The sequence below is a fragment of the Euprymna scolopes genome, chromosome 23, assembly GCF_053919585.1.
Source record: "Euprymna scolopes isolate OS-2025 chromosome 23, ASM5391958v1, whole genome shotgun sequence".
In the NCBI taxonomy this organism is placed as follows: Eukaryota; Metazoa; Mollusca; class Cephalopoda; order Sepiida; family Sepiolidae; genus Euprymna; species Euprymna scolopes.
In genome coordinates this window covers 80,874,554-80,886,156 of record NC_136504.1, presented here as the reverse complement: position 1 = coordinate 80,886,156, position 11,603 = coordinate 80,874,554, and the positions used below count along the sequence as shown (strand labels likewise).

Genomic DNA, 11,603 nt, shown 5'->3' with positions numbered 1-11,603 from the left:
GTCTCTCAGCTTCACAGTTATTTCTTTTATAAGTATCTGAAAGTTCACCTATAATTCCTAATTCTAACAATAAGCATGATATATATTATACCTTTACAGACGAAGCTACATTATTTGTTAACTTATGAGTAAGAACTATTAACAATAATATTTTGAAGCATTTGGAGATCCATAATTATTTGTGAGTTTATAAGGAGATGATTCAGGTTTTAGGATGTCTGCATTTTTTTTTTAACGTTCGACTTTTTTATTTACAAATCTAGGCACTTATTCTTCTATGCGTCTAAATGTAGAAATAGTTTTTACTTTTTTTTGTCATAGAATGAAATTACATAAAACTTTAATTATTTTCTTCACACATTTCACATAATTTAAACATTCTCTATAGTTTAGTTCTGTAATGAATTTTTTAGCGAAAAAAAATCCATTTATCACCAGTAATATCGATATTGGTAACTATTACATAAAGGGGAGAACTTATATTCACATTCTGGAATATTTATTTTATCAAAATTATTTATCTTTATATTCTCTACTGTTTCTTTATAACAGTAAATCTTATTCTGTATATATATATATATATATATATATATATATATATATATATATATATATATATATATATATATATATAATCGAACAACCTAATCGTCATCCACTAAAATTCACACACAGTGATCTCTCACTCTAAAACCTAAAATATTTTATGGATATTTTTTTATAATTCAATCAGTGTTTTATACTCCACCCGGGCAAAACCGGGATATGGATCCTACTAATTTACATATATATATATATATATATATATATATATATATGACGGACTCTCTCGGCGATTTCGACATATGAACTTCCACCACAACAACTAAGTTGCTCAGAAATCCACACAAATGATTTGCTTATTGTGGAGAAGGCTTTGTGTAGAACCAACCACGCTTTTTGGAATTACTACTCATCTTTGTCGGTACAGAAGACTACCACAGGATAGAATATACAGTAGACCACAGGTTTTTTACTTCAGAGTTTCCTTCTAGATACATGGTGTAACGAAGACTGGGGGTGCATCTCTCCCAGTGAATTAATGCGCCCCCAGATACCAACCCCCAGATACCAACCACCAGATACCAACCCCCAGATACCAACCTGGAAATTTCTACGACTCGCACGGTACATTCAGTGCCTAGCCTTCCCAAATGGTCGCTCATCTGGTACTTGCCAGGCTCAATGTTGCTTAACTTCGGTGACCTGGTGAGAACCGGCGTGTCACTGTGATTGTGCCGTATATAAAATCAATTTAACCGAAAATAAAGTAATGTACCCCTAACATTTCTAAGGTAAAAAAAGGCAAACCAATGATGGTATTTCTACTCATTTTCGAATTCAAAATTTTGTAATCATCTCAGGAATAAAGTTAATGATTGTTGCATAAATCATATAAACAAGTGTCTTTTGAAAATAGTCCTCCCGCACACAATATTGTCAAAATAAGGTAGAAATCTATTAGATTTCATTTTTTTATTTTTGTTCGGCACACACTTTAGACACAATGTGTTGAAAGCTAATTTTATATTAATTTTCCACTCGGGCAATGTTGGGTATCTTCTGCTCTTACTTCATTTTCGTTCAGTTGAAGTTCTCAGAAATCAAGAGGCTCTTTTCATCGGGCTAACATTTGAATTCTATATGGTATACACAGATATTCCAATTTTCCATTAAAGTTATTTATCTCTCAAACAGCGAGTTCCTATTTACAATGCCTCCCCATGGGACAGAGTTAGACACCAGAAAAGGAACAAGAATAAAAATTGTCTCAGTCGTGAAGGATTTCTCTCCCACTGAGAGAGAACAAGAAATTGAAGTGCAGCACCTGAAGAACAGATACTACACTTTGAGATATTAAATCTTTTATTCAGGCAAAAATAAACATGAACAAAAAACTTAGGCACAAGTCCAAATCAGAAGGGGGGTAAATGGGGGACATTGGTCATCCTTGTCACTTTAAAATTAAACAAAAGTATCTCTTAGCTAGAATCTTCTTCCACCATAATACTGCATTCGCCCTTTCGTATTGGGGGCGTCCTACTTAGCACCCAATTTTTAAAACATTTTTGTATTAGCGTGTAAAAACAAAACAAAAAAAGATAACAATAAAGTTAATACAATAATTCACTTGTGTCGAGGGCGGGGGATGAAAAAATACAAGCAATGTTTAGTAGGACCCTTCCAACCCCGTCTAGTTGATAGACTGCCCGTTCCACTTCGGTTTGTAAAAGAACCTCAGCTCTTGCAGAACAGTCTCTAAGTGGAGGTGCCCTCTAGATGGGACGAAATGGAGATAAGAAAATTTTGGAGGTGAGGGGTGGTGGGTTATTTATTGATTTCTTTCTCTCCAAGATGGGTGACATTTAGAGGGAGGGGTGGAAAATTGCAGTTAGGAGAGGGTGGGGATTTTGGAGACTTCCTAGTTGAGGAGGAATGGAGCACTCACTCGGCTAGCTAAGAGGCTAAAGATAAAGTTACACTTGACGGAACTGCGTATTCCACACTCACGTGGGGAACACGTATTCAAATTTGGCTCTTTTTTGTACACACAGACTTGCTAAATGTATTCATCTTCTGTCAAATGCAGTGCGATGCCGCCTTCTTCTATCACATCTGATTTTCATCCGTAGTTGGTGTTTAAAGAAAGCAATCAGATCCTGATCAGAAAAAGACAATACCTCCTGGCCACCTTGCAGATACGACGTTCAAATCACCATTCTCGCCATAGCCATTTGTCTTTCCTGGTCCCACGGCGGACTCACGTTGGCATACTACACTTTGACCTTGGCCAAAAAGCCAACAGTGAGTTAGTAAAACGTTGAGAACAATTTTCCTTTCCCCAATTGATCAATTTAATATGTTATAGTATATCTTTCTTTGTAGTTACTTGGTCTTACTGGATTCCAATACAAGAATTCATCTAGTTTGAAGGAGTATACAGTTTCGTGCTTTTACCCGATGTAACATCACTTGAAGAAGGTGCATCATTCCTTGCAAAAGCCAGTGTGGGGTAACCATAGCGAGGAGAGTTTATTTGGGCTGCAAATAATATGTGATTTTTAATATTTAGTCAGAGAAACCTACCGTCATGCCAGATTGTCCTGACAAACCTCTCTATAGAAAGACCTTAGATACTCGAGGATAGTGTCTAATTGCTATTCAAATTCTCTCCAGTAGGCATTACAATTCTATCCAGTAGGCATTCAAATTCTCTTCATATCTTACATATATGTTTAGATAAATGAATGCAAACGCAATACATTAAAGCTAAGTTACTGAAGTGTGCGAACATACTCACTATATATCAATATTGATTGATCGATTGGTTGATGGAAACATAGTTGATACAATTATTGATGTAGGTAAATTGATATGAACACACTGAAAGATATATACAAACTTCTTTTCTCCCTATTTTACTCACTCACACACTCAGATATCGATATATATATATATATATATATATATATATATATATATATATATATATATATATATATATATATATATATATAGTTGTTGTTGTTGTTGTTGACTTGTCTATTATAGTTTGTGCTAGTAGGCACCTGTGGCTCCCAATAGCTAACAGCTGTTAAAACTTTATCTATTTTCAATGGACGAAGACGATTTAAGCTGGACATCAGGTTGGTAAGAATGTTTATTTTTCACACAAAAACCCATAAAAACGAAATCTCAACGTTATTTCCTTCCATTCACAAAGATCCAGTTTATAAAAAACAAACACATATAAATTGCTTCTTATCTTGGGTTTAAAATTAATTTTATTTTTGTGTTATGTTTTTTTAAATTTTTTTAATATATTTGTGTTTCATATTCTTGTTGAGATTTAATGTTTCTACAAAATCCGCACATTCAAACAATATCGATTCACCACGTGGTGAAAAAAAAAACATGTAATAAACATTAAAAAAAAAAAAACAACTATTCAACGTTGGACTATTTTCTTTTTCTTTTGACTGTTGTCTTCATCAGCGTTGATATTTATATTTTTCACTCTGATTCGACCGACATTTTCTCGTATTTCGGGTGTAATGTTCAATTATTGTAATGTTTATTCTGTATTGAAATATGGTTTTTATTGTGACCATTAAATATGGTTATTTTTTGTGAGCCATGAGGTTTCATTGTATTTACGTTAACGTAAAAAAAATATAATAATAGTACAGAAGAACCCCAGGATACGTTCTTTTTAGATTACGATGTTTTCCGGACCCTGGTTACGGTATTCGCCCCGCCTTACGGTGTTATTTATAATGTTATTTGATTATATGCATTTATATAGTATTATGTACTGTACTGTATTATGTACTGTACTGTATTTTGTTACTAATTTTTAATACTGTTTTACTATAAATGTGGGAAAGCCACCATAACCGGAGTATGTGTTTTCAAAAGACAAGAGTTGCCGAAATAGACATAAGGCCGATGTAGACGATTGATTATAAGAAAACAATATAAACAATAATTTTTTTACATGGAAAAAGGAAACTCTTTACTGAATCCCCTCTATTTTTGAGTAGGAATTTTGTATTATTCTTCACATTTCTGTAAAATAGGAGTTGGAACTTTGACATTTCAGAGGCATGATTGGCAACTCTTTTATGCTCCTGCTCCCATACTAGAACTCTTCTTATTATTATTTCTATAATTGTATTTGCTTGAATTTCAATCATTTAAAAATTTTAAGTTATAAATAAAATTAATATCTAGCACTAACAATGTTATTGTAAAACATCTGATACAAAATAAAATATCAACTTTAGATTCCACGCAAATTTCATTCAGCCTTCGATCTTGGCATATGACTTTGTTTTCAATGGCATTTCTGAACAAACGCGCGTGCGCACACACACACGCACACACGCACGCACACACACACACACACACACACGTATATACACAAATAACTACTTTATTTACATTATAAATTCCAGCCACGATTTACATTTAAATCCAAATATCTAATTTTCTATCCTTTTCTCTCACACACACGAACATATATATATATATATAAAAGCTGTACCCTGCCACGCGTTGCTGTGGCTCAAATTGGCGCAATGGAAAAAGTTCCAAAATGAGAAAAAGCATGTTTCTTATAGGTTTAATTTTCCATTTCTTATGGGTACACAGTTTTTGTTGTTCCATTTTCTTAGCTGATGTAGAGATTTTCTGGTTTGGTGACTCTTGAATATGTAACATAAATTGTCCATGTGAAAAAACAGTCAGTGTGTAACTGTAAGACCCACAATTGTAAAGATTGTTCCCTGTGCTTTGTTGATGGTTATTGCAAATGACAATAAAATTGGAAAGTGCAATTTCCTAAAGTGTAACGATTTATCCGATGGAATCATAGGAATGCATGGAATGAAGATATATTCATCTGTGAAAGGTCCTGTTAAGATTGTTGTTTCTATGATATTGTTTGTTAATTTTTTGACTGCAAGCCATTGCAAAGCTTGGATTGGTTTATATTTCACAACATGATAATTAGTACACCAAATTTCAGTTGCAATACATGCGGTGGCATCCCTGGCAAATATAGCTGTTGGATAATTAACCACTTTATCTGCTTTCACAACAGTGTTGATGGATTTGCATTTGACTACCTCACTTGGAATTTTACATTGAATAATAGCGTTAAGTTCATGGGCATCTTTGTATTGCCCTGCAAGAATAGCTCATTCACTCAGTCAAATGGAATTCTTATAATTTGAATATCTGCAAAAAACCTTTTAAACTAACTATTATTTTGATGAAATAAAATTACAGAAATTACAGTAGTTAAAAGTCAAAGAATTTTGCCCTTAACTCTGATCAGCTGGCACTTTTTCGTACCCAATTTCCCACAAGTGATGCAAAAGTTTTTGTGCGGATCGGACAGTCTGCAACTGGACATGCATATTTTGAGTTAAGTTTAATGTCTTCACATAGAACAAAAAAGTAGAGTATTTGAGGCAAGCATTTATTTCATCTGCTGGTGTTGATTGAAGAATAACAGGTAACATTTGTCTGAAATCTCCTGCAAGCAATATTACTGCATTCCCAAATAGTCTGACATTGCCATGCAAATCTTGCAAGGATCGACCAAGAGTCTCAAGTGATTTTTTGCGTACCATTGTGCATTCATCCTAAACAATAAGTTTGTATTTCTGCAATATTTTTCCCCATATTGGATGTTTTGGAGATGTCGAACATGAGATTTTTGAAAAATTGAATGTTTTAAAGTAGAATAAATAATTCTTCTACTTGGCAGAAAGGTCGCAGGTATTCCTCATGCAGCAAGGGCTAGGTTTATGTCATTTTGTTACCAAGTGGCTGCCAAAATCAATTTAATTAGAAAGGTTTTACCAGTTACTTCTGGTGCTGTTCAAGATAGCAGTAATTTCCAAATAACTTCTATTCTCACAGTCAGTAAATTAGGTGACTAAAATAGGATTTATCCATGTTTTGACAATGCCTTATTCACTGTAATTAATTTAGGAGACTAAAATAGGATGAGGGATTAGAGATGGACAGATAGAGAGGAAGATATATAGATAGAAAAGAGAAAGTGAGAGGAAAATAGAGAAAGAGAAGGAGATAGAGAGATAAAGGGATTGATAGATAAACAGAGAGAGGGGGAGAGTTAGAAGCAGAGAGGGATGAGACAGAGGAAAGGAGAGAGATAGAGGGAGTTAGAGAGAGAAAGGGGCCCAAAGAGAGATGGAGAGGGTGATATAGAGAGAAAGGTAGATTGAGAGAGGGAAAGGGAGAGATGGATAGAGAGAGATATTAAGAGAGGAAGAGAGAGGAGGAGAGAAACAGAAGGTGAACTACACTTCACCGTTTGTTTCCTCGTTCAGTAGAGAAGAAATCTTTCTAGACTGAGGCAATTTTAATGTTTTGTTATTATCCAGAGTACCCCTTTTTTTTTGGGGGGGGGCTAGATTTTCCTCACGTTAGAAACCGACTTTGTACTTTCACTTAACAAATTAATAAAAGAAAAACATATTGTAAAATTTGAATTTAACATGAAAATACTATTTTAAAAAATAGCATGATAACATAAGTGCATAAGTGCCACTTTAGGTACTCCTTGGGCGTTGAGTTCCATGGCGACCAGTATAATTATTTAATGGTCGCTCCCTTAGCCCCCCCCCTAGTCAAGGCTAATGCATGCGCACATAACATTTTTTTATTTACTGACGTTGGCTTAGTAACTAAACGATTTATTGATAATTTCATAACCCTTAAACGCATGCCGGAAGATTTAAATTGGTTCATTATTGTTGTAATGAAAAAAAAAAGTTTCAGTCAACACAAAACCAAAAACACATATTAATGATAAATAATTTATTATTATATTCATTGAAATTTACTAATTTTTAAATAAAAAAAAAGTAAAAAAAATAAATGAATAAAAAAATAGTTGCTTATGTGCACATAACAAAAATTGTTTTTTTTTTTTGTTTGTTTTTTTTTAGATTAGGTCCACCTTATAATCACCCCCAACCTCCTCATCTTAAGAACAGCTTCCGGAATAAACACCACTTTTGGAGGGGGACTATTAGCAAAATTTAACTGATATTTGTTGTCAGCATACCCACCCGAAAATACTATTAAAAAAAAAGGAGGGGTCAGTGCCTGTGGCAGAGAAGTAAGTTTATTTATCAATAAAAGTTGTCATTTAAAAAAGAAAATTGTGGAGGTGGACCTAAATGTAAATATTTACCCAAAAAATTATCCCGAAGTTTATTACAAAAACGTTTTGTTTTCGCACTATTCATCAATTTGTTCATCCGCGCATGTAAATTAAAAAATATTTGTAAAAGTGAGAAGTTATCAGTAAATGATTTAGTCTTTTTTTTTATTTATTTATTTATTTATTTTTTTTTACATTAGGTCCACCTCCACAAATGTTAAGAACGGCTTTCAGAATAAACACCCTCAACCTCTCCATGTTAACAATGGATTTCGGAATAAACACCATTGATGGGGGGGATATTTACAAAATTTAACTGATAAAAGTCATCATTTAAAAAAAAATATTAAATCAAATGTTTGTAAAAGTGAGAAATTATTAATAAATGTTTTAGTAACATTTTTCGGTGCTAATGCAGAGATTGATCCGCGCTATTTTTTAAATCGTATTTCCATGTTTAATTAAAGTTTTATGATATGTTTTTTTTTTTACAAAACACCCTCCTCTCCCCATGTTAAGAATGGCTTTTTAAATAATAACGTTATTATTTCAGCATGGTACCCATTTTTAAATAATAACGTTATTATTTCAGCATGAGTACCCATTTTTCTTTTAATATTCATAAAAAGTAAAAGTTTTTTTCAAAATAAATAAATGTTTGTAAATGTGACAAATAATCGTTTAGTTACGGCAACGTCAGTAAATAAAAGATGTTACGTGCGGGGTGGGGTGGAAGACTAAGGGAGCGACTATTATTTTTTTTTCTGCTGGTCGCCATGGAACTCAACGCCCAAGGAGTAACAAAATGTAATTTTTTTTGTCAAATAAATAAATTTCAAGCAATTTTTGCAATAAATAATAGATAGCAACTTCGTTAATTTTACGACTCGCCCCAGCATATTATAAACTTCCCCATGTTAAAACGGCTTTCAGAATGAACACCCCCAACCTCCCCATATTAAGAACGACTTTCGAGGTTTATGGAAGGGCGTGTTTTTTTTTTATACATGGGGATGTTGGGGTGTTTATAATACGTTGAGGCATGTCGTAAAAATGAAACAGTTTAGAAAAAGTTAAAACAAACTTTTTTATGTAAACAATGCCGTGAAAAGAAACTAAACAATTAAAACGTAATGTTTCATGAGTGAAAAGCCTTAACATAAATAAAGAAATTTAAAATTTAAAAATTTGTAAGTACATAAATGAATTTAAATTTTTCAAATATGGGATTATTTTTTTTTGTGCTAATGCAGAGAGTGATCCACGCTATTTTTTAAAATCGTATTTCCACGTTTAATTAAAGTTTTATGATATGTTTTTATTCAATTGTAAGGTTAAAGCACAGAATAGGTACAAAACACCCTCCCTCCCCCATGTTAAGAATGGCTTTTTAAATAATAACATTATTATTTCAGCACGGATCACTCTCTGCATGAGTAAGTTTTTTTTTTTTTTTTTACTTATCTTGTAATTTGTGAGTAGTTGAAATGGAAGTTACCAGAAATAAAACCGGGCAAGTCTCGAAGAAACGACTTCGAAAAATATTTATATTTTAATTAATATTTTTATAATTCGCAATGTTAAATTATTTTAATAACATGCAAACATTCATTGACTTTACAGATAGATTTTCTGAAAATTTCAATTAAATTGGTAATACTTTGGACGAACCAAGAATTACATTTTTATATATATAGATATATATAATATGTTTTAATATATATGTATATATATGTACATAATATGTTTAATGTACATTAGTCCTTGCGCGGAAGAGCAGGACACAAAATGTTTTAAATAATAATTATAATAGAATAACAATAACAAAGACTTTCACTGGCGAAGACTACTATTGACCATAACCAGTTATACATTCCTTTTGAAATTTTCATCTCTACGTTTCTCGTTATGTCCTGAATATTTGTTGATGAAACCTGTATGAAATATGTTCCTTATTAAATTTTAAAGATTTTCTATTCTGAAAGAAGTTTAAAAGAATTTAATCTAAAAAAGTTATTTTAAAGTTTTTGTTAAAAAAATTCAGATTTTCTCATTATTCAGACCTGTATTAAAAAGAGGGGATTGCAAAAAATGAGGTGTGGTGTGAGGAGAAATACAAACTGAAACAGAGAGAATATTCAGACCTGTAATAATAGAAAGAGGGGGTTGCAAAAATGAGTTGTGGTGTGGGGAGAAATACAAACTGAACAGAGAGAATATTCACCTGTAATAATAGAAAGAGGGGATTGCAAAAATGTGGTGTGAGGAGAAATACAAACTGAAATAGAGAGAAGGAGAGTTTTAAAATATAATCTTAAAAAGATAATATACAAGTTAGAAAAGCATTTCATCCAAGGCATGAAAATTGTTAAACAAAATGTTTTTACTATAGGCTTTAAAAATAAAGGTTACAAGATTCAATTTGAAATTTATTTTTCTTCAAAGTGGACTTTTATGAATTTTACAAAGTAAGGTATAAAAATGTAATTTAAATCGAATCAAAAAATTACCTTGGATTTATTTTATGTAATGTACATTCTGTTGCACTTTTTAAAAAAAATCATGAAAAAATTTTCAATGTGTGGTTTATTTCAGTCGTAAGTCTCCGTGGTAAGTACAGCCTGTCCATGCACTGATGTTTGTAAATGATTTTATGAAGGGCCAGCATTTTCCGAGTTTTTACATCAAGGCTATTGATGCAGTTTTGTGGCCAATTGATTATGCCTATTCCATAAGAGACAACGGGTATTGCCAATTGATTAATGGCAGTAATTTTGTTTTTTGGTGATAGCTCTGATGAGAGAATTTTATTAAGTTGCTTGAAGTATTCTTCCTGCACTTTTTCTCTCATCTTTCCATGTTCAAGTGTCTCATTCTCCTCTACTCCCAGGTATTTATAGACAGCATCCTCTTCAAGGTCTTCAATAGAGCCATTGTCAAGATTAAGATTTTCTGATGCTGTCTTCCTTTCTTTATGGTGCACTTAGCGCATTTGTCGAATCCAAATTCCATGCAGATGTCCTCTGTATAATGTTTAGCGATGCCTATCAGAGAGACAAGTTGTTTCTCGGATTCTGCATAGAGTTTCAAGTCGTCCATAAAGAGTAGATGGTTTACTCTTTTATTTTCTTCCTTCTTTCTGCCCATGCTGAGATTGTATCCAGCATTGGATCGCTTAAGTAGCTTGTGAGGCAGAAAAGGAGTGGTGAGAGGCTGTCTCCCTGGTATATTCCTCGCTTGATCTTTATGCTTGGGGTCTGTATCCTTCCTTCCGTGTGCTGTAATGTAAATGATGTGCACCATCTAGCCATTTGTTTTTGATGGAATGATGTAATATCAGTGTGCACATTGTACAAGTCCAAACAGTGAAGTATCCAGGAATGAGGTATACTGTCAAAGGCCTTTTGTAATCAATCCAAGCCATTGACAGATTTCTTTGTCGTCTGCAGTCTTCTAATATTCTGTTTATAAGGAGTTGGTCTTTTGTGCCTAGCTTTTTCCTTGTACACCCCTCCTGCTCACTTTCAAGGTAATCACCAGCAATCAGATGGTCGTATGTTGCACCAGCGATTATCCCTGTTTGGAGCTTGTAGGTTGTTGTGAGGCAGAAGATTGGTCTATATTTGCTAGCCACGTGGGTGTCCTTATTTTTGGGATTAGGTGATGTACTGCCTACAAAGGCGGCTCTTTATCTCCACTGATGATTCAATTGAATGCCTTGGCATAGTGATGATGAAGTGCGCTCAGTTTTTTCAGCCAGAAATTTGGTATTTGGTCTATTCCTGGGGTCTTGAAATTACTGTAATTTTTAGAGCTGGCATCTTTTCTTGTTCTCCTCTTTGATGGTATTTATCCAGTT

General features: G+C 33.2%; 1 protein-coding gene across 3 annotated transcripts in view; it reads left to right on the top strand.

Annotated features, from left to right (window-relative positions):
- Positions 1 to 11,603, top strand: part of LOC145246041 (Kv channel-interacting protein 4-like) — a 362,502-nt gene that overhangs the window by 103,836 nt on the left and 247,063 nt on the right. The window contains exon 1 of one of the 3 annotated variants that reach the window (XM_080107881.1): positions 3,589 to 3,686. The exons of the other annotated variants lie outside the window; for them this stretch is intronic. Within the exon in view, the coding sequence (XP_079964007.1) occupies positions 3,656 to 3,686 (31 nt within the window). The 5' untranslated portion in view covers positions 3,589 to 3,655. Of the gene's footprint in view, positions 1 to 3,588; positions 3,687 to 11,603 lie in introns of those variants that run through there. 3 annotated transcript variants of the gene reach the window in all.